The sequence below is a fragment of the Salvelinus fontinalis genome, chromosome 32 (assembly GCF_029448725.1).
Source record: "Salvelinus fontinalis isolate EN_2023a chromosome 32, ASM2944872v1, whole genome shotgun sequence".
Taxonomy (NCBI): Eukaryota; Metazoa; Chordata; class Actinopteri; order Salmoniformes; family Salmonidae; genus Salvelinus; species Salvelinus fontinalis.
Genome location: NC_074696.1, coordinates 36,172,579 through 36,191,813, shown reverse-complemented (window position 1 = coordinate 36,191,813; position 19,235 = coordinate 36,172,579). Strand labels below are relative to the sequence as shown.

The 19,235-nt window shown below is 41.7% G+C and overlaps 2 protein-coding genes across 7 annotated transcripts in view; one reads left to right on the top strand and one right to left on the bottom strand.

Annotated features, from left to right (window-relative positions):
* The window catches only part of LOC129831193 (piggyBac transposable element-derived protein 4-like), a 34,930-nt gene extending 16,090 nt beyond the window's left edge, over positions 1–18,840 (top strand). For 3 of the 4 annotated variants that reach the window (XM_055894304.1, XM_055894307.1, XM_055894306.1), the window contains one exon: positions 2,276–5,796. In XM_055894304.1, the coding sequence (XP_055750279.1) occupies positions 2,276–4,052 (1,777 nt within the window). In that variant the 3' untranslated portion in view covers positions 4,053–5,796. Of the gene's footprint in view, positions 1–2,275; positions 5,797–12,719; positions 12,800–13,030; positions 13,158–17,812 lie in introns of those variants that run through there. The other variant, XR_008755682.1, reaches the window with a different exon arrangement.
* LOC129831197 (uncharacterized) lies at positions 13,885–17,626 on the bottom strand. Of its 3 annotated transcripts, XR_008755684.1 has the most exons (13): positions 17,026–17,626; positions 16,685–16,800; positions 16,529–16,600; positions 16,356–16,439; positions 16,106–16,252; positions 15,935–16,015; positions 15,675–15,824; positions 15,495–15,544; positions 15,138–15,374; positions 14,941–15,039; positions 14,736–14,816; positions 14,540–14,644; positions 13,886–14,106 (listed from the first exon to the last, which is right to left on the bottom strand). XR_008755684.1 is itself a non-coding variant. In XM_055894313.1 (10 exons), the coding sequence occupies exons 1-9, from the start codon at positions 17,189–17,191 to the stop codon at positions 15,167–15,169; spliced, it is 1,074 nt and encodes a 357-aa protein (XP_055750288.1). In that variant the 5' UTR covers positions 17,192–17,626; the 3' UTR covers positions 13,885–15,039; positions 15,138–15,166. The 3 variants fall into 3 exon arrangements, 1 of the variants encoding a protein (XP_055750288.1); XR_008755683.1 differs by having other exon boundaries at positions 13,889–14,644; XM_055894313.1 differs by having other exon boundaries at positions 13,885–15,039.
* Positions 18,841–19,235: the final 395 nt, after the last annotated feature.

Here is a 19,235-nt window from a genome sequence, read left to right as displayed (position 1 = left end):
TGCACGCAGAGTCAGTGTATATGCAACAATTTGGGCCGCCTAATTTGCCAGAATTTTACGTAGTTATGACATAACATTGAAGGTTGTGCAATGTAACAGGAATATTTAGATTTATGGATGCCACCCGTTAGATAAAATACGTAACGGTTCCGTATTTCACTGAAAGAATAAAGGTCTTGTTTTCGAGATGATAGTTTCCGGATTCGACCATATTAATGACCTAAGGCTCGTATTTCTGTGTGTTATTATGTTATAATTAAGTCTATGATTTGATAGAGCAGTCTGACTGAGCGGTGGTAGGCAGCAGCAGGCTCGTAAGCATTCATTCAAACAGCACTTTTGTGTGTTTTGCCAGCAGCTCTTCGCTGTGCTTCAAGCATTGAGCTGTTTGACTTCAAGCCCATCAACTCCCGAGATTAGGCTGGTGTAACCGATGTGAAATGGCTAGCTAGTTAGCAGGGTGCGCTCTAATAGCGTTTCAAACGTCACTCGCTCTGAGACTTGGAGTGGTTGTTCCCCTTGCTCTGCATGGGTAATGCTGCTTCGAGGGTGGCTGTTGTCGATGTGTTCCTGGTTCGAGCCCAGGTTGGGGCAAGGAGAGGGACGGAAGCTATACTGTTACACTTGCAATACTAAAGTGCCTATAAGAACATCCAATAGTCAAAGGTATATGAAATACAAATCGTATAGAGAGAAATAATCCTATAATTCCTATAACAACTACAACCTAAAACTTCTTACCTGGGAATATTGAAGACTCATGTTAAAAGGAACCACCAGCTTTAATATGTTCTAATGTTCTGAGCAAGGATCTTAAACGTTAGCTTTTTTACATGGCACATATTGCACTTTTACTTCAACACTTTGTTTTTGCATTATTTAAACCATATTGAACATGTTTCATTTATTTGAGGCTAAATAGATTTTATTGATGTATTATATTAAGTTAAAATAAGTGTTCATTCAGTATTGTTGTAATTGTCATTATTACAAATATATTTTTTTTAATATATATATATTTTATTTATAATAGGCCGATTTTAATCGTTATAAGCTTTTTTTGGCCCTCCAATAATCGGTATCGGCGTTGAAAAATCATAATCGGTCAACCTCTAGTACGAACCAAGCATCCAATTCGGGAAAGTCGTATTCTTGGTCGTAATGCTGGTGAGTTACCACCGCTCTGATATTACATACAGCTGGAAAAAAGTTTTGGATAACAAAAAAAAATCTGGGATAATATTGTAAAAAATAACACAAAACTAAATACTGCAAAGTTGCTTAGGAGCTAGAAGCAGAGCTGCCATATCTGTCGGCGCCATCTTACATGTATCATGTGACAACAATATCCCAAGCACCCCACAAATCTGGCATGTAGGGTGACAAGAAGGAAGCCATTACTCAAGAAAGCATTGAATACCATTTGAAGTATGCAAAAAACACTGGAGTTTCTGTTGCCATGTGGCAAAAAGTTTTGTTGTCTGACGAAACTAAAATTGAACTTGTGCAAAAAAATGCAAAGCCTTACGTCACCATCCCTACTGTGAAGCATGGTGGTGGCAGCATCATGTTGTGGGGATGTTACTCACCAGGAAAATGAATGGAGCAAGAAAAGTCCTTGAGGAAATCCTGCTGCCCTCAGCAAGAAAGCGGAAGTTTACCTTTCATCACGACAATGACTTGAAGCACACAGCCAAAGTTACAGTGGAGTGGCTCAGGAATAAAAAGGTAAATGTCCTTGAGTGTCCCAGTCAGAGCCCCGACCTAAATCAAATCGAAAATTTGCTGTCCACCAATGCTCCAAAGGACCTTGACAGAGCTTGAACAGTTTTCTAAAAAATAATACATTGCCAAATCTAGGTGCGCAAAGTTGGTAGAGACCTTTCCCAACAGACTCACAGCTGTAACTGCTGCCAAAAGTACTTCCACCAAGTATTGACTTAGGGGGGTGGAGACTTCTCCAAATATGATATTTTGTATCCCCCCCCCCCCCCCAAAGAAAAGTTCCCTTAAGTGTGGAATATTGTGTGTAGATAAGTGGGAAAAATCCCTATTTAAATGCATGAATCTCTGAGGCACTGACACAACAAAATCTGAAAAAAGTTAGTGGGTGTAGACTTTCTATAGGCACTGTGTAGCTAGTTCTTGTCTTTTTTAACCTTCAAGTTTTAAAGTGAATATAAGTCCAATACCGATGGCATAGCTGTCGCTCAATTGGAAGTGTTGTGCAAAACATGTTTGCTGAATTGATAATTACTAATGTTTATTTTCATAGTGTTAAAACTGATGAAGATGAAGCCCCACTGCTGAGCACCTTGCAGCCAGACCAGCAGCGTAGCCCGTCAGTGAATTTGTCAACAAAGACCTATTCTCCACGTAAAAGAGTGCCGGCCTCACCCTCATTAAAGTCCAAAGTACCACGTCTCTCAACCCCAAGAAAAACCTCTCACTTACCACACAGAACAACCGAGTCAGATCAGCCATGGAAAACGGAAAAACACCCTGATGAGGGTCCTCAACCTTTGAGATTTTGTCCAAGCAGACCTCCTGGACCTCAAGTAGATCCCTCAGCCATGTACTCACCGTTAGACTTATTTCAAATGTTTTTTACAAAAGTCACGGTCAGAACCCTCTGCGACAATACAAATAGACAAGCGGCTAGAAACATTGGTAGGGGCAAAAAGTTTAAGTGGATAGATATAACTGTGAAGGAGTTTTACAAATTCATTGGATTGGTCTTCTTTACTGCTCTGGTTAAGACAAAAGCTATCAGTGATTACTGGATAACAAACTCAATTTTCTCGATTCCGTTTCCAGCTACTGTGATGAACAGGGATAGATACAGAATCATATCATGGAACATTCACATGAGTGATCCTGATGAGGACGCTGTCAATGACAGTAAAAAGGGCACACCTGAATATGATAGGCTATTTCGGCTCAAACCACTAATGAATGACATTCGTCATGCCTGCATGTCCTGTTTCCACCCACATAGAAACCTGGCTGTAGATGAAAGGATGGTGGCATCAAAAGCAAGAAATGGGTTGATTGAATATATCAAGTCAAAGCCCACTAAATTTGGCTTTAAGATTTTTGTGTTAGCGGACTCCAGCAATGGCTATACAGTGGACTATGCTGTGTATATCGGCAAGAACACGTTTCCCGTTGGCTTTGGAATTTGTCACGATTCAGTGATGTCCCTCGTAAGGCCCTCTGTTCTTGGCGCAGGTTACCATGTGTACCTTGACAACTACTTCTCCAGCCCAAAATTATTCAAGGACTTATTTGATATGAAAATGGGAGCGTGTGGTACCATGAGGGAAGGCAGATTGGGCTTCCCAAGATCAGAAGAAAATGCGCTGACCAAGAAATCCCCAAGAGGATCTTTACGGTGGATAAGGGAGGGCTCCCTGCTCTTTGTGAAGTGGAAGGATGCCCGGGAAGTGTCGATGGGTACCACCATTCATCAAGCGTATGGAGGGGAGACAATAAAAAGGAAACGCAAGAATAAGGATGGCAAATGGTCTCATGAGTCAATTCCAGTACCCACCCCAATTCTAGAATACAATAAAAACATGGGAGGTGTTGACTTATCTGACCAACTGATTACTTACTTCTCAGCCCACCGCAAAACAATGAAGTGGTACCGAACATTGTTCTACCATTTTGTGGACATAGCAACTACTAACAGCTACATCATTCACAAGGATCTGTGTAAAGTGAACAAGATGCAGCCCATGACCCACAAAGAATTCACACAAGCGCTCGTGGCCCAGCTCTGCGAGGTGTCCATTGAGACTCAGTCCAAGCCGACGAACACTGGACATACACCTGTCCCGATCAAGCCTGTGGCAGACAAAAGCAAGAGAAGCTCTGCAGGACGAAAGCGCTGCGAACTCTGCAAGAAATCGGGACACTCCAAAGACACTCCCTGGAAGTGCAATGAGTGTGGCGTACCACTCTGTGTCATTCCAGACAGAAATTGCTTTCATGATTGGCACAACCTTGAGGGAATGGCCCCAGTTGAGTATCAGTCTTCTGACTCTTGAGTAAAGCTGTAAGACTTGTGCAGCTATATCCTATCCATCACAGATGAGGAGTGCTGTTAGACCTGTGCCTTATTGCAAATGTTTGTGCATTTGAACAAAATGCTGCTCATTTTCTATTTTGACTTTTGATAGGAGTAAAACTTTTGTGTTGTTTTTCCAAGATAATGGATATCAGGCCATAAATTTGTCAATAGGGAAAAGGTTAAATATATGGTTTTTGGGATGTACTATTTGTAAATAACTTGTGTTATTAACTTGTGCTTCAGCAATATTGTGTTCTGGTATTCTATTGTGTCATTGCCTTCCGTTTAATTATCTTTATCAGATTACATGGCCTGACTTTTTCCACTCTTATGTAATAGCTCAATTTGAGTCAAGTGAAGGTGTTTTAAAATGTACTGTACTGGTCAATGATGTGGAGTTTAAACATATTGCAACCCTATGGCTCATGATGTGGTGAGGCTACAATGACTAACAATGTATTTTCAGATGTGAAAGAATCAACCTCAAAATAACCCAGCTTTTCTCCCTCTGTTTTACTGTCATATTTTTTTTTAAATGTACTTCATGCAAGAGGAGTTATTACAAGAAACTTCTACGATGAACCAACCTTGTATATTATTTGTTGAGTTTCCCTTTTCTACTGTGTAGTAATGGTTATTTTGTTTTACCAAAAGGTTCTACTCCAAAATACCACTCTATCCACGTGCACGCTTGCACGTAGATCAACGGAGTGAAGCTTGTAGTAAGCCTTTGGGAATCCCCGGTGTCTGATGCACGCCGTTTGGTGCTACGCAAGACCCGGTGGCGATCGTGAGTCAGAGGAGACCCTGTCTGTCCTTTTCAGTTTTGACGCAGAACGTTTGTCTGATGAAGTCATGCTAGGAGGGAGATTCTGAGGTGTGAGAAGTGTGCAGGAGGGTATGGGTACAGCCATCACTGGTACAGAGTGACCGGAACAGTTTGTGTTTTAGTAAGGTTGGCTTCTTGGTGTTTATTGCTATGGTCATTAATTGTACCACACAGATGGAAAGGAAATCCCAGAAGATTGAATTGGTAGCAGGAGCAGCAGTAGAGAAGTTTTTGGGTATCAGAGATTTTAGTGCAGAAGAGCTAGAGGTGGTTTTGAGAGAAGGGTGTAGGATCTGTTGGGGCCAAAGTAGTGGGAAGGGGTGGTGAGGTGTGTTGGGGATAGTGGTATTGTGTGTGCATAAGTGCTGTTAGATGGTGGTACAATCCCCCCCCCCCCCCCCATTTTTCTTGTATGTAATATTTTACAAATGTGCAATGCACTTTCCAAACTGAAAGGCAGCAATATGCCACAACGCGTCTAGTCTGCAGGAAAGCCACACGAAGAAAACAGAAATAGGAACAAAGAAATCAAGATGACCGTTCTCCTAGCAGCAGGATATTATGCTGGCAGCACAAGTGCGGTTTTCTTTTTTCCAAAATAAGAGTCCCCTGAAAAGACATGTTATACTTGGGGAATATCGATTTATTTATGTTTTTGCACTCCAGTGCAGTAGAACGTTTTTCCCAAAACATTGCTACCACCTTCGGAAAAAATAAGTTGATAATTTGTTGAATTCATACCATTTCTTTAAAAAGTTAACACAAACACTGACTGGTATGTCGTGTAGGCTATATTTAAAGAAATACACTTTTGATAAAACACATGTTATTGGAATTACTCAATAGATACTGCAAAATGTTATTGGTCTCTGTATTAAATGGGTTTAATAAAGTGTGCTGCTGGTGCCTCCTTATTCCATTCCCTGCAGTGCAATACATGGTACATTATATGGGATACTTGTAACGCACTTTACTACTGGTCTCATAAATTGGGGTGGGAAATACTCAGTCAGGTCTTTACTAACCAAATATGGTCAGTTTTGGAGGGGGACTGTGTTGCATGGTCTGCTGCTGGCTTTTTACTCCGCACCCTCCATAGCCCAAATAAAATAAATAAACTGTACATGGGATACTTATTATCTTGTAGAGAGAACTTTTCTACCTGTCTCCGATACAGTGGGGTGGGATATACGCTATGCCTGAAAAATGTAAATTCCTCGACTCTTGGCTCACCAAAAACGGTCTTGTTAACTTTTTATGGCTGCATCCCGCTAACGGGATCGATATGACAACAGCCAGTGAAAGTGCAGGGCGCCAAATTCAAACAACAGAAATCTCATAATTAAAATTCCTCAAACATACATGTGTCTTATATAATTTTAAAGGTGATCTTGTTGTTAATCCCACCAAAGTGTCCGATTTCAAATATGCTTTTCAGCGAAAGCCCTACAAACGATTATGTTAGGTCACCACCAAACCACAATAAGCACAGCCATTTTTCCAGCGAAATATAGCAGTCACAAAAAGCAGATATAGAGATAAAATTAATCACTAACCTTTGATGATCTTCATCAGATGACACTCATAGGACTTCATGTTACACAATACATGCATGTTTTGTTTGATAAAGTTCATATTTATATAAAAAAATCTGGGTTTACATTGGCGTGTTACATTCACTATCATCAAGTGATTTTGCATAGCCACATCGTTTTAACAGAAATACTCATCATAAATGTAGATGATAATACAAGTTATACACATGGAATTATAGATATACCTCTCCCTAATGCAACCGCGGTGTCAGATTTAAAAAAAACTTTACAGGAAAAACAAATCATGCAATAATCTGCGACGGCGCTCAGAACAATAGCCAAATTAGCCGCCATGTTGGAGTCAACAGAATCCAGAAAATACATGATAAATGTTTCCTTACCTTTGATGAACTTCATCAGAATGCAGTCCTAGGAATCTCAGGTCCACAATAAATGCTTGATTTGTTTGATAATGTCCGTTATTTATGTCCAATTAGCTACTTTGGTTAGCGCGTTTGGTAAACAATTCCAAAGTCACAAAGCGGGTCCACTATAACGTGACGATATGTCCAAAATTTCCATAACAGTCAGTAGAAACATGTCAAACGATGTACTGAATCAATCTTTAGAATGTTGTTAACATACATCTTGAATAACATTCCAACCGGAGAATTAGATTGACTTCAGTTGAGCGATGGAACGGAGCTGCCTATCATGTGAACGCGCGTGGTCAAAGCATGGTCAGCTCATGGCAGTGGTGACTAATTCCTGTCTCCTTCGGCCCCCCTTCACGTTAGTCATCAGACAAAGTTCTATTGACATCTAGTGGAAGCCGTAGGAAGTGAAAACTCATCAATATCTCGCTTTAATTTCAATGAGAGCTTGGTTGAAAATCTGCCACCTCAGAAAAAATCCAAACAGGAAGTGGAACTTCTCAGGTTTTTGCCCGCCATATGAGTTCTGTTATACTCACAGACACAATTCAAACAGTTTTAGAAACTTCTGAGTGTTTTCTATCCAATACTACTAATAATATGCAAATATGAGCAACTATGACTGAGGAGCAGGCCGTTTACTCTGGGCACCTCTGTGCACCTTTCATCCAAGCTACTCAATACTGCCCCTGCAGCCATAAGAAGTTAAAGAACCGCAGGACATCCATATGGCCCGATGCAGAGCCTGCAGCAAATCAATAAAAGTTCACGCCATGGGCGAAGCAGCTCTGAAGAGCCATGCTGCTAGAGCATCACACAGGCAGTGTTGCCAACTTTGTGACTTATATATATTTAACGAGTATTCAGACCCCTCTAGCAACACATTTTCAAAAAATCGACTAGTGACAAATCTAGCAACTTTTTCAGGTGTTATTGGAGACTGACGTGATAGCATGTATAGTTCTTACTCTTTTCAACGAGCAGCGGATGCTACCGTGCCCCCCCCCCCCCCCCCCCCTTCCCAAAGCACTCGCAGGCAGCCCAGTCCTCGTGCAGCAGTCCCTCCCAGCTGCAGTCAAAGCAGGAGATGTTCACCCCTCCACGTCCAGAATGCAAATTAATCGCGCATGCGGGAAGCCGCTGCTGGCTGATCCTGCCCTGGCTTACATTCAGGGCGGGATGTAAATGTAAAATCACTGCATTTGACTCACACAGCCTTAGTCACTTATGCACCTTAGTGCTGTAAAAAAACACATGACAAATCAAAAACATACTCAACAGGCAAAGTTCCACCCAAAACAAGCTGCCATTTGTGGTTAATAAAATTGACTGAAAAAAGGGTGAGGCCACCATTAGCTATCGCTGAACACTGTTCCATGCCGGCATGTAATCACATTGGAGAAGCATGTAGAGCTGCTTTGTCAGACTCCACTGCTGCTACCCACTTCAAAGTGCACAGAAATTATTAATGGTGTTCTAGCACCATACTTTCTGAAAAAGATGGTCGCAGATGTGGGTGACTAGCGTTTCAGCCTCCTCGATGAGTCCACAGATGTAAGTGTTTCTAAGTACCTGGGGGGTTGTGATAAGGTACTTTAGTGACACCAAGCAGACAATTGTATCAACATTTCTGGGGCTTGTTGAGTTGGAGGGAGGAGATGCCAAATCCATAGCCCGTGCTGTTGTGGCTTTCCTCGAAGTGTCATCTTAAAAAGAGAAACTCCTGGGGATAGGGACTGACAATGCCTCTGTTATGACGGGGATTAACAATGAGGTCCATAAAGTGCTGAAGGAGGAGTATTGCCTCAAATATGTGGTTCTTATTTGCTGTGTGTGCCACTCTCTGCAGCATGCTCATTTGTAGTTCTAAACATATATTTAGGGTGTTTTTTACTCACTTTTTGTCTCTCCCACAATGTTATTCCTCTCCTACAGCGTCCATCACAATTACATGCACATGGCCAATTATGCAAATTAGGTGATTATGTCATTTTGCGACTTTTAGGACAGCCAATAGCTACTTTCCTTACTGAGGAGTTGGCAACACTGCACACAGGACGGCACTCCACAAATGAAAAGCAGGTAGGTCCTACCCCTGGTAACATGTAGAGAGGAATACTACAACCATACTTAGTTGCTAACGTTAATTATTTAGCTAGATTATTCCGTCTCTTCGTGCTTGGGTAAATGAACTTTAACATTACAGAATTATTCGGTCAAATTAACGTTTGCTATGTTGTTGTTAGCTAATGTTATCTAGATGTCTGAGTCAGTTTTTCCACAGAATCACACCTGGCAATATAGTGCTAGCTAGCTAACGTTAGTAAACTTGCGGCAAACAGAGTTGGACAGTGAACATTTTAAAAGTAAATGACAGTTTGCTAACGTTAGCTGAAAGTTTACATTTAGTTAAAGGACGTTCACTAGAGTTGTTAGTGACAATGTTTCATGACTAATGCTAGCTACCGTTAGCATGCTAGCTAGTCATTCATCAGACTTGGACACTTATTTTCTTACAGCTCCGACTCTATTGAACTATGTGGAAAAGTCATCGTCATCTACATCACCACCTAGACAATATTCTACAATTACCACATTCACCACCTCAAGACAGTCCGTCGTTACTTGCGTTCCCAAAGAGGAGTCTTACTACTCTTTCTTTCCACTGTAGTGGAGGCATGGCTGTGTGGCATGGTTTATAAACTATCACCTGTAACATTAAATTATTTTTAGGAACATATTTTGTTTGATTTCATATTCTCTCTCTGTGATACACACAGGCTAGAAACAAATAATAAGTGTTTGATTTCAATCTTTTTTTTATTTTACTCTTAGGTGTGCTGTTCTCAGCGATGTTCCCGGACAGTGCAATAGTCAAGACCTTTGCATGCGGGGCAACAAAGTCCAGCTGTGTGCACACATGGCTTGGCTCCTCATTTCAAGCACTTGTTGTCCAAAAAAATTGTCTACTGGGGAGGAGGACTATGTACAGTGGGGAGAACAAGTATTTGATACACTGCCAATTTTGCAGGTTTTCCTACTTACAAAGCATGTAGAGGTCTGTAATTTTTATCATAGGTACACTTCAACTGTGAGAGACAGAATCTAAAACAAAAATCCAGAAAAACACATTGTATGATTTTTAAGTAATTCATTTGCATTTTATTGCATGACATAAGTATTTGATACATCAGAAAAGCAGAACTTAATATTTGGTACAGAAACCTTTGTTTGCAATTAGAGAGATCATATGTTTCCTGTAGTTCTTGACCAGGTTTGCACACACCGCAGCAGGGATTTTGGCCCACTCCTCCATACAGACCTTCTCCAGATCCTTCAGGTTTCGGGGCTGTCGCTGGGCAATACGGACTTTCAGCTCAAATACTTCTTCTCCCCACTGTACGTCTCTTTGATGAGAGCCTTAACAGAAACAACAGTCAAAGCAGTGTGACTTTCACGTCCGTTTATCAAATCAAATTTTATTAGTGTCATGACGTTGCCTGTTTAGGTACATAAAGCCCATCCCCCTCCCCCTGCCACTCCCTGCCTCCCCCTTTCCTCCTTCAACCCATGCTGTGGTCACAGCGAGACGTCGTAAATTCCTGAGAATCTCCTCATGGCCAAACAGTATTAGAGAGAGGGTAAACTTTCAGGACAAAGGGATTTCTTCCACCTCACAGAACTTGAGGTACGAACAGATTTCATTTTCCGGAAAAAGTATAAAAGATCGGTGAAGATTCCAGCTATTAACTGGTCCGTTTGTCACAACTTGGGAAACTCATGGGAGAGTGTGTGGCTACATTACCATACCGCTGTGTATATAATAGCCTCAGATATGAGGTTTACATCTAATTGTTGTAAGATGAATGAGTGAGTATGATACTGTTTGTATAATTGTGTAATATGATGTTGGACTGTTTAATTAAGAAAAATACAATTCCTTTTGATTTGAACTAAATCCGAGGACCCGCCCCTGAGCCCAGTTGGGTCAGACATCCTGGGACAGCCCCTTTCTGCAATCCTAATAAAAACCCAACTCTGAGAAATTATCACTAGACCATGTTTTTTCTCCATTAGGAGGGGACAAAGGTTGTGGACAATTGCTGAATCTTTAACCATACCACGTGGTTAAACTCTTAGACGAATAAGAAGTCTTTGATATTGACTACTAGTCTGCAGCTAGGAATTCGGTATCATTGAACGCGAAGAACAACAACCGCCGAAACATCCATTCTATAGCGAATGTTACTCTGAACTATCCACAATAACCAAGACAGAAAGACGGACGAAACTCTCCAACAGAAACTAACTTTTCTCCAGCGATCAAGACGACACACTGAGCGTAAATATATATATATTGATTGCAGTTGTTCCCGAATGAGTGAGCGTTCATGTGTAAAGGATTAGCATGTCAATTGTTATAATTATGAACTCTGTAGTGGCTTCTTAGTCGACCCCCCCCCCCCCCCCCCCCACATTTCCCCTTCGTCTAACAAGCCGCCATGCCGGGCATATTTCTCCTATCATTTCATGTAACCATTTTAAGTTTGTTTATTTGTTTATGCATTTCTGTCAATTACTTAGTTAGTAATAAATAAATGATTTAAGACAATTGATGTATCGATGACTCATAGTGAAGACTGGGTTCGTGCAGATAACCAACAATTTACGACGTTTGGAATGAGACTAACGTGAGGTAAAATAAATCATTAATCAGAAGACTATTGATCAGATTTGAAAATATCTGAAAGGTTATATTGGGAAATTATAACTTTGTAATCTGAATACATTCCCTGGTGCCCCAAATTCATAGTTAATTAGTTACGTTATTAATCAGTTGATCGCGTAAGCCCTAATTACAGGAATCTTTGATATGAACTATAAGTCTTCAATTTAATGATAGCAAAGACACGACATTAGTCACATGCGCCGAATACAACAGGTGTAGATCTTGCAGTGAAATGCTTACTTACGAGCCCCTAACCGACAGTGCAGTTTCAAAAAATGCAGATAAGAATAAGAGATAAAAGTAACAAGTATTTAAAGAGGAGCAGTAAAAAATAACAATGCACTGGCACCCCCCTGTATATAGAGTCAATGTGCGGGGGCACCGGTTAGTTGAGGTAGTATGTACATGTAGGTAGAGTTAATTAAAGTGACTATGCATAGATGATAAACAGACTGGCAGTGGTGGGGGTGGGGGGGGGGCAATGTGAATAGTCTGGGAAGCCATTTGACAAGATGTTCAGGAGTCTTATGGCTTGGGGGTAGAAGCTGTTAAGAAGCCTTTTGGTCCTAGACTTGGCGCTCCGGTACCGCTTACCGTGCGGTAGCAGAGAGAACAGTCTATGACTTGGGTGACTGGAGTCTTTGACAATATTTTGGGACTTCCTCTGACACCTCCTAGTATATAGGTCCTGGATGTCAGGAAGCTTGGCCCCAGTGATGTACTGGGCCGTACGCACTACCCTCTGTAGCGCCTTGCGGTCAGATGCCGAGCAGGGGGTGATGCAATCGGTCAGGATGCTCTCGATGGTGCAGCTGTAGAACTTTTAGACCCATGACACTTTTAGACCTATGTAGACCCATGACAAATCTTTTCAGTCTCCTGAGTCGTGCTCTCTCCGACTGTCTTGGTGTGTTTGGACCATGATAGTTAATTGGTGATGTGGATATATTGATTGGGCCTAACTTTTTTCAGCCAAAAAGTGTTAATGCGAAAATTATTGCATTAGCATGGTTATGCTCATCATTGCCTTAATTGTGTCTTTATTTTAAGTCCAATGCATCCAAAGTGTGGTTTACAGCCTGTCCTGCCTCATAACATATTTTTTGGCCCCTTTCAGATCATAGTCACGTCAACAGTGGGCGTCTGGCTTGTAAGAGACATTAAATATATGTGAGCTTTGGTGACCTAGGCTGGATGGTGAGCTTCTGTCTCCCTTAACTACTCATTGTAACTGAATAGATAATATCATGAGCTAACATTGTGTCACCTTATTTGCTGTAACACACAGTTTGTATTTTGAAGGGAAGCAAGGCATTTGTGTAGTATGTGCATTTTAGTGTATGTTCTTTGCATGTTTTTTAAAGTATTTCTGATTGAAATATAGTCTGTTCTAGTCATTCATCTAATCTTGTCATTTCATTTCTATAGTATTTCCCTCCGTTAAGACTGGGTCCTGGCTCCTACGGGTTACTGTGCCTTCTACTGTGATGGAGAATGCCTATACGCTCTGGGTTCCTGCATCAACACCACTAAGCCCGCTATGATCCAACTAGTGGTCAGTATGCACTACTACACCTTCTCTCACATGAACGCTAACATTGTTTTCAGTTGGAAAGACGCTAAATTCCTCAGACATTAATGGGAAATATGGCAAATTGAAACAAAAATACCCAAGATACCTGAGTCTACAATGGCAGACTCTTAATGTAGAGTACAGATAGTGAGAAGTTACATTCAAGACTAAAGCATTTGTGCCCTCTAGTGATCGACTTTATACTATACCCGCTCTTTCCATGACAAACTGACCAGGTAAAAGCTATGATCCCTTACTGATGTCACTTGTTCAATCCACTTCAATCAGTGTAGATGAAGGGAAGGAGACAGGTCAACGAAAGATTTTTAAGCATTGAGACAATTGAGACATGAATTGTGTATGTATGCCATTCAGAAGGTGAATGGGCAGGACAACAGATTTAAGTGCCTTTGAATGGGGTATGGTAGTAGGTGTATAAAGAATGGCCCACCACTGTGGGAATCATTGGAGTGAACATGGGCCAGCATCCCTGTGGACACCTTGTAGAGTTCATGTCCCGACAAATTGAGTCTGTTCTGAGCAACAGGGGGTGCAACTCAATATTAGGAAGGTGTTCTTAATGTTTTGTAAACTCAGTGTATGTAGGCCTACATATTTTTAAATAGTACAGAATCACACATCACAATTCAAAGCCATAAAGTGTGGGCCAGTAGTACCTGTAAATCACCTAAACTTTGTTTTTCATTTCCATATGCAAAGAATAAAGCATAATTGTTCATGTAATAATGTAATATTAGCCTCATAACTCCAGGAAGAGGAAATAGTGATGAAATAATCAAGTAAATGAAAAGACAGAGACAAATGCTTTTGAACTACTAGTTATTTTATTTAAAAATGTAAAATTCAGTGCAAAGTAATGTAGTGCATTTGTGTCTAGACCCCTGTGTGGTGGCAAAGTGTCACCAGAATCCTGTGGGAGAGAAAACAAGAGAATACATTAATTCAATGGGTGTTAACTAATCAGGGTTCAACGAAGCACTTCAAGTCCTCAATTCCTGAGAGAGAGAAAGAAGTGTGGTGTTTCAGATCTCTGCAGTAGGACTACATGCTGGCCATGAGGTTCTCCAGGTGGTACTCCAGGAGGCTGGAGAGCTCAGTGACCAGAGACACTGGGTTAAAGTACCAGGCCAGCTGCTGCCCAAACATGTCATCTAGCAGAGCCATCAGCCCGCCCTGAAGAGAACACCACACAACACATAGAAAATGGCTCTGAGTTACTAGCTTATCAAGAGCAGAGAGACAATGAGAGTTACTCCACGTAAAACGGCATTGAAACCCTGTTATTCATGAAAAAGTAAAGAGGAAGAAAACTAGGAATAGGGAAGTAAACTCTTGAATCTTACATTGAGCAGCAGCAGGTATCTCTCGGCCTTTGGCTCAATGCTGGCAGCTACGGGCAGGAAGGAGTTCAGTAGAGCGTACAGACGCTCCATGAACCCACCAGGGTGCTAAAGGAAACAGGAGGAGGAGAGAAGAGAAATTGAAGTGAAATTACAAATAGAGAGACATCAAAACATGTACCAGTGAGATGCTACTTACCACCATCAGGGACTTCTGAGCTGTCATCATCCCAAACATCACCAGTTCAAAGAGGACATCTATCAGGTTAACATGATGGATCTAGGACAAGAAAACACGTTTGGAGAAAATAGGAATGATTTCAAATAGATCAGCTACTGTGATGTATAAAAGACATGCATGAGGAAGAACTCAAGGTGAGACTTGAAAGAGTTAATGAACTCACCTTTGCCTCAGCCAGCTCCCTCTCAATGTCAATCTGCTTGGAGGGGTCACTCAGGTAGTCCACAAAGTCGTTATAGGCACGGACGAATTCGGCCTCGTCCTATCACAAAGCAAAGAGCATTGATGTTAGTGAACAGAACACATTTCCCACTGAGGACGCTCTCTTTCCCTAGAATGAATAATGAGTTAGTGAGCTACCATGTGGTGTGCCTGAACCAGTGCGCCCATTAGGACCTTTCCCGCCACAAACAGATAGTTCCTGCTAAGGGTGGAACCAAGCAGGGTCTAGAGAAGAGGGAAGAGTTAGGGTGAGACAGACAGAACAAGAAGACACAGAGAGAAAAGGAAAAAGGAGGTCCACTCACAGTGAAGGCCTGGCGCAGGGAGACGAGCCTCAGGGTGATGTCCTCCACTCTCTTGGTGGTAAGGTAGAGGCTGTGGGAGGGAGGGAATGGAGCATGTCAACCATTAGAGTCAATGGGGATAACAGCATGGTGACCACTATCCTTCAGCATCTGACAAGCCCAGACTACACAGACATTTAGAGGAACTCACTTTAGCAGAGGAACCTCCCTCTCCTCAGGCAGCAGGTCCTCCTCCCAGCCCTACAACAACAGAACAAACATTCAACATCAGTGACCAATGCAATGACATGACAAACAATGGGTCAATGGAAGGATCTTAATGCTACTAGTCAATAGAATGTGCACTGTAGGTGTGTGTGTAACATCTGACCTCATAGCAGTTGTGGCCCTCAGGCTCTGGCTCAGTGAACTGCTGATTGGTGGGCGTAGAGACGGAGGCAGCCTCCGACCACGCCGAGGAGGTGAGCAGCCCATCCAGCCCCATGTGGAGAGTGGCGTACACCACCGAGACGTCAGTCTGCTGCTCCAAAAACACACACAACACACTTGTTTACCACACACACACGTTATTGGTAAACAGAGCATATCTAATGGAAAAATGGCCAATCATTTTGGAAAAGGTTTATTTACCTGGTAGCAGCCAAGCGTCACGTCCACAGACGTCTCATGGCGGAGGTGAGAAGCATACTGGGTCACCCTGCCAGCCACATACTGACAGAGAGAGACGATATGTTAAGGCCAAATGGAATAAGTGAAGAAAAGCCTAATCTTAATACTATTTCAGTAGTATTTACATCTTACCTGGATCCAAGTGACGGACTGCACCTTGGTGGCACAGTAGGCGATGCCCTCTGGACTAAGTATGGCTGTCTCCCTGGAGATGGCCCACACCAGTTGAGTCTCCAGGCCTCGAACCCTACTCACATGGTGCATCCTCACCACCACCTGCTGTGGAGAGAAACAACATCAGCCATCGCTGTAACACATTTCCATCAAGATCACATGACTCTGACAATGTAGATTAGGACTAGGTAGTTACAAAGACACATACCTGGGATCCCCCACGCATGTAGGTGATAATGGGGCTGATGAACTGGAAAGTTCTCCAAGCTTTAGCCACCGGACCGGCATTGTTCTGCACAGGAGTGGGGTGACATTACAATACATTCAGGTTAGAAACAGCTAACATTGTAACAGCGATGTGTGTGTGTGTGGGTCTCTTACTCTGATCACAACAGGCCCACAGTACAGGGAGCTGAACCTAATCGGTATCAACTGCCAATTACCAGTGGCCTCCTAAAGCAGTCAACAAAGATTTTTTAGAATTAATATCTGGGATTCTTTTCAAACATAAAACCAAAAACGTTCTGAAAATTGTACCTCAAGGATAGTCGGCACATCTGGCACATCCTCAAGGATGATAGCAGCATCCTGGACATCAAGGATGACTGGCAGCAGTGGCACATCCAACTGGACCTCATCCAGTACATTTGATTCTAAAATTAGGAACAGGAATACAAACAATCAATTGTCAGGACGTAAAACCTATCAAGCTAGCTAGTAACGTCACTACTAGTAAAAGTCCAACAGTGCTTCGCTTAGCAACAATTATTAAAGTTAACGTTAGCTTGCAAGTCTGTATTACAGAAATACACAACATTTCACAAATTACATTTTCAATGTTGAAAGTGGTAAAATAAGAAGTTTAAAACTCCACGTACCCTCTTCGAAGTCGCTGTCGCTGTCCACCTCCCGACGATCGCGAACCCTGCGAAACGGAAAAAGACAACAAAAACAACCCACAAATGAATTTAAACAACCTGTCGACGCAGTAGGCTGCCGACGTCCTCGCACTCTCTCCATCAATCTTGAAAAGCACCCAGGCATTTTCCAGTCGATTTTTCAATCTCAGGTCTCACAAATCAGTCAATTTGTTGTTGTTAAACAGCAAATTGAAGTTCTTGTTTTCGAACAGAAAACGTTCAATAAATAGAACGCCGATATGTTTTATTGGTCAGATGTCTCTTGGCAACACATATTTTAGAAAATTGCTGTTTACAATTTTAAACACTGTGTTGTCATAGAAATGAGTTTGGAACCCTATGGTTAACATTAGAATCCTATAAAATTCCTGGTCATCATTGTAATTCTATTCTATGTTGTTGGAATAATATAAAACAAAAATAGCAAATGTTTTTTTAAAGTCACTAGCTAGGTCATTGGCCCATTGAAATGTTTTAGCTTGTTCATGGAAGTTGTTGTTGAACTTCTGAAAGTCTAGGCTTTGGCTCAGTGGGCTATAAAGACTTGTGGAGCACAGACAACCCGGGATTAAAACATATTGACCACATTCAGACAAGGGGGGTTAAGCCACAGCCCACTGAGGTTGGAGAGCACTGTAGGATCTGCATAATAATAATTTATACCTCTTTTATAAACAGGATATTATTATCATTGATTATGTCAAAGTGTATGTATGAATAAATCTGATTGAATTTTTAATGGCAGGTTCACCTTTTGAAGCCGGGTGAGATTCCCAAAGTGTGCTGCGCACCCACCAAGCTCAGTCCCATCTCTGTACTCTTCTACGACAACAACAACAATGTGATCCTAAAGAAGCATGAAAACATGGTGGTCAAGACCTGTGTATGACTGTGACACCTGTGGTGGCCCATCTATTCTACATCATTTTAGTAAACTTCACTACCATTGTTCCAAAAGATATACCTTGCAACCAGCAGTTGAAAGCAATAATCTGGCAATAAGCAGATAAATAGTATGTATCTACACTGAACATAAAAATTAATGCAACATGCAACAATTTCAACGATTTGACTGAGTTAAAGTTCATATAAGGCAATCAGTCAATTCAAATACATTCTTTAGGCCCTAATCTATGGATTTCACATGACTGTGAATACAGATGTGCCTCTGTTGTTCACAGATACCTTTTTAAATGAAGACAGGGGCGGGAATCTGGGGCGGCAGGTAGCCTAGTGGTTAGTGTTGGGCCAGTAATCGAAAGATGCTGGATCCAATCCCCGAGCTGACAAGGTAAAAATCTGTCATTCTGCCCCTGAACATGAGAGGTAACCCACTGCTACCCGGGAAGGCCGTCATTGTAAGTAAGAATTTGTTCTTAACTGACTTGCCTAGTTAAAGGATAAAAAGCCTTCTACTGTGATGGAGAATGCCTATATCCTCTGGGTTCCTGCATGAACACCACTAACCCCGCTATGATCCAACTAGTGGTCAGTATGCACTACTACACCTTCTCTCACATGAACGCTAACATTGTTTTCAGTTGGAAAGACGCTAAATGGCTCAGACATTAATTGGAAATATGGCAAGTTGAAACAAAAATACCCAAGATACCTGAGTTTACAATGGCAGACTCTTAATGTAGAGTACAGATAGTGAGAAGTTACATTCAAGACAGAAGCATTTGTGCCCTCTAGTGGTCGACTTTATACTATACCCGCTCTTTCCATGACAAACTGACCAGGTAAATTCAGGTGAAAGCTATGATCCCTTACTGATGTCACTTGTTCAATCCACTTCAATCAGTGTAGATGAAGGGAAGGAGACAGGTCAACGAAAGATTTTTAAGCATTGAGACAATTGAGACATGAATTGTGTATGTATGCCATTCAGAAGGTGAATGGGCAGGACAACAGATTTAAGTGCCTTTGAATGGGGTATGGTAGTAGGTGTATAAAGAATGGCCCACCACTGTGGGAATCATTGGAGTGAACATGGGCCAGCATCCCTGTGGACACCTTGTAGAGTTCATGTCCCGACAAATTGAGTCTGTTCTGAGCAACAGGGGGTGCAACTCAATATTAGGAAGGTGTTCTTAATGTTTTGTAAACTCAGTGTATGTAGGCCTACATATTTTTAAATAGTACAGAATCACACATCACAATTCAAA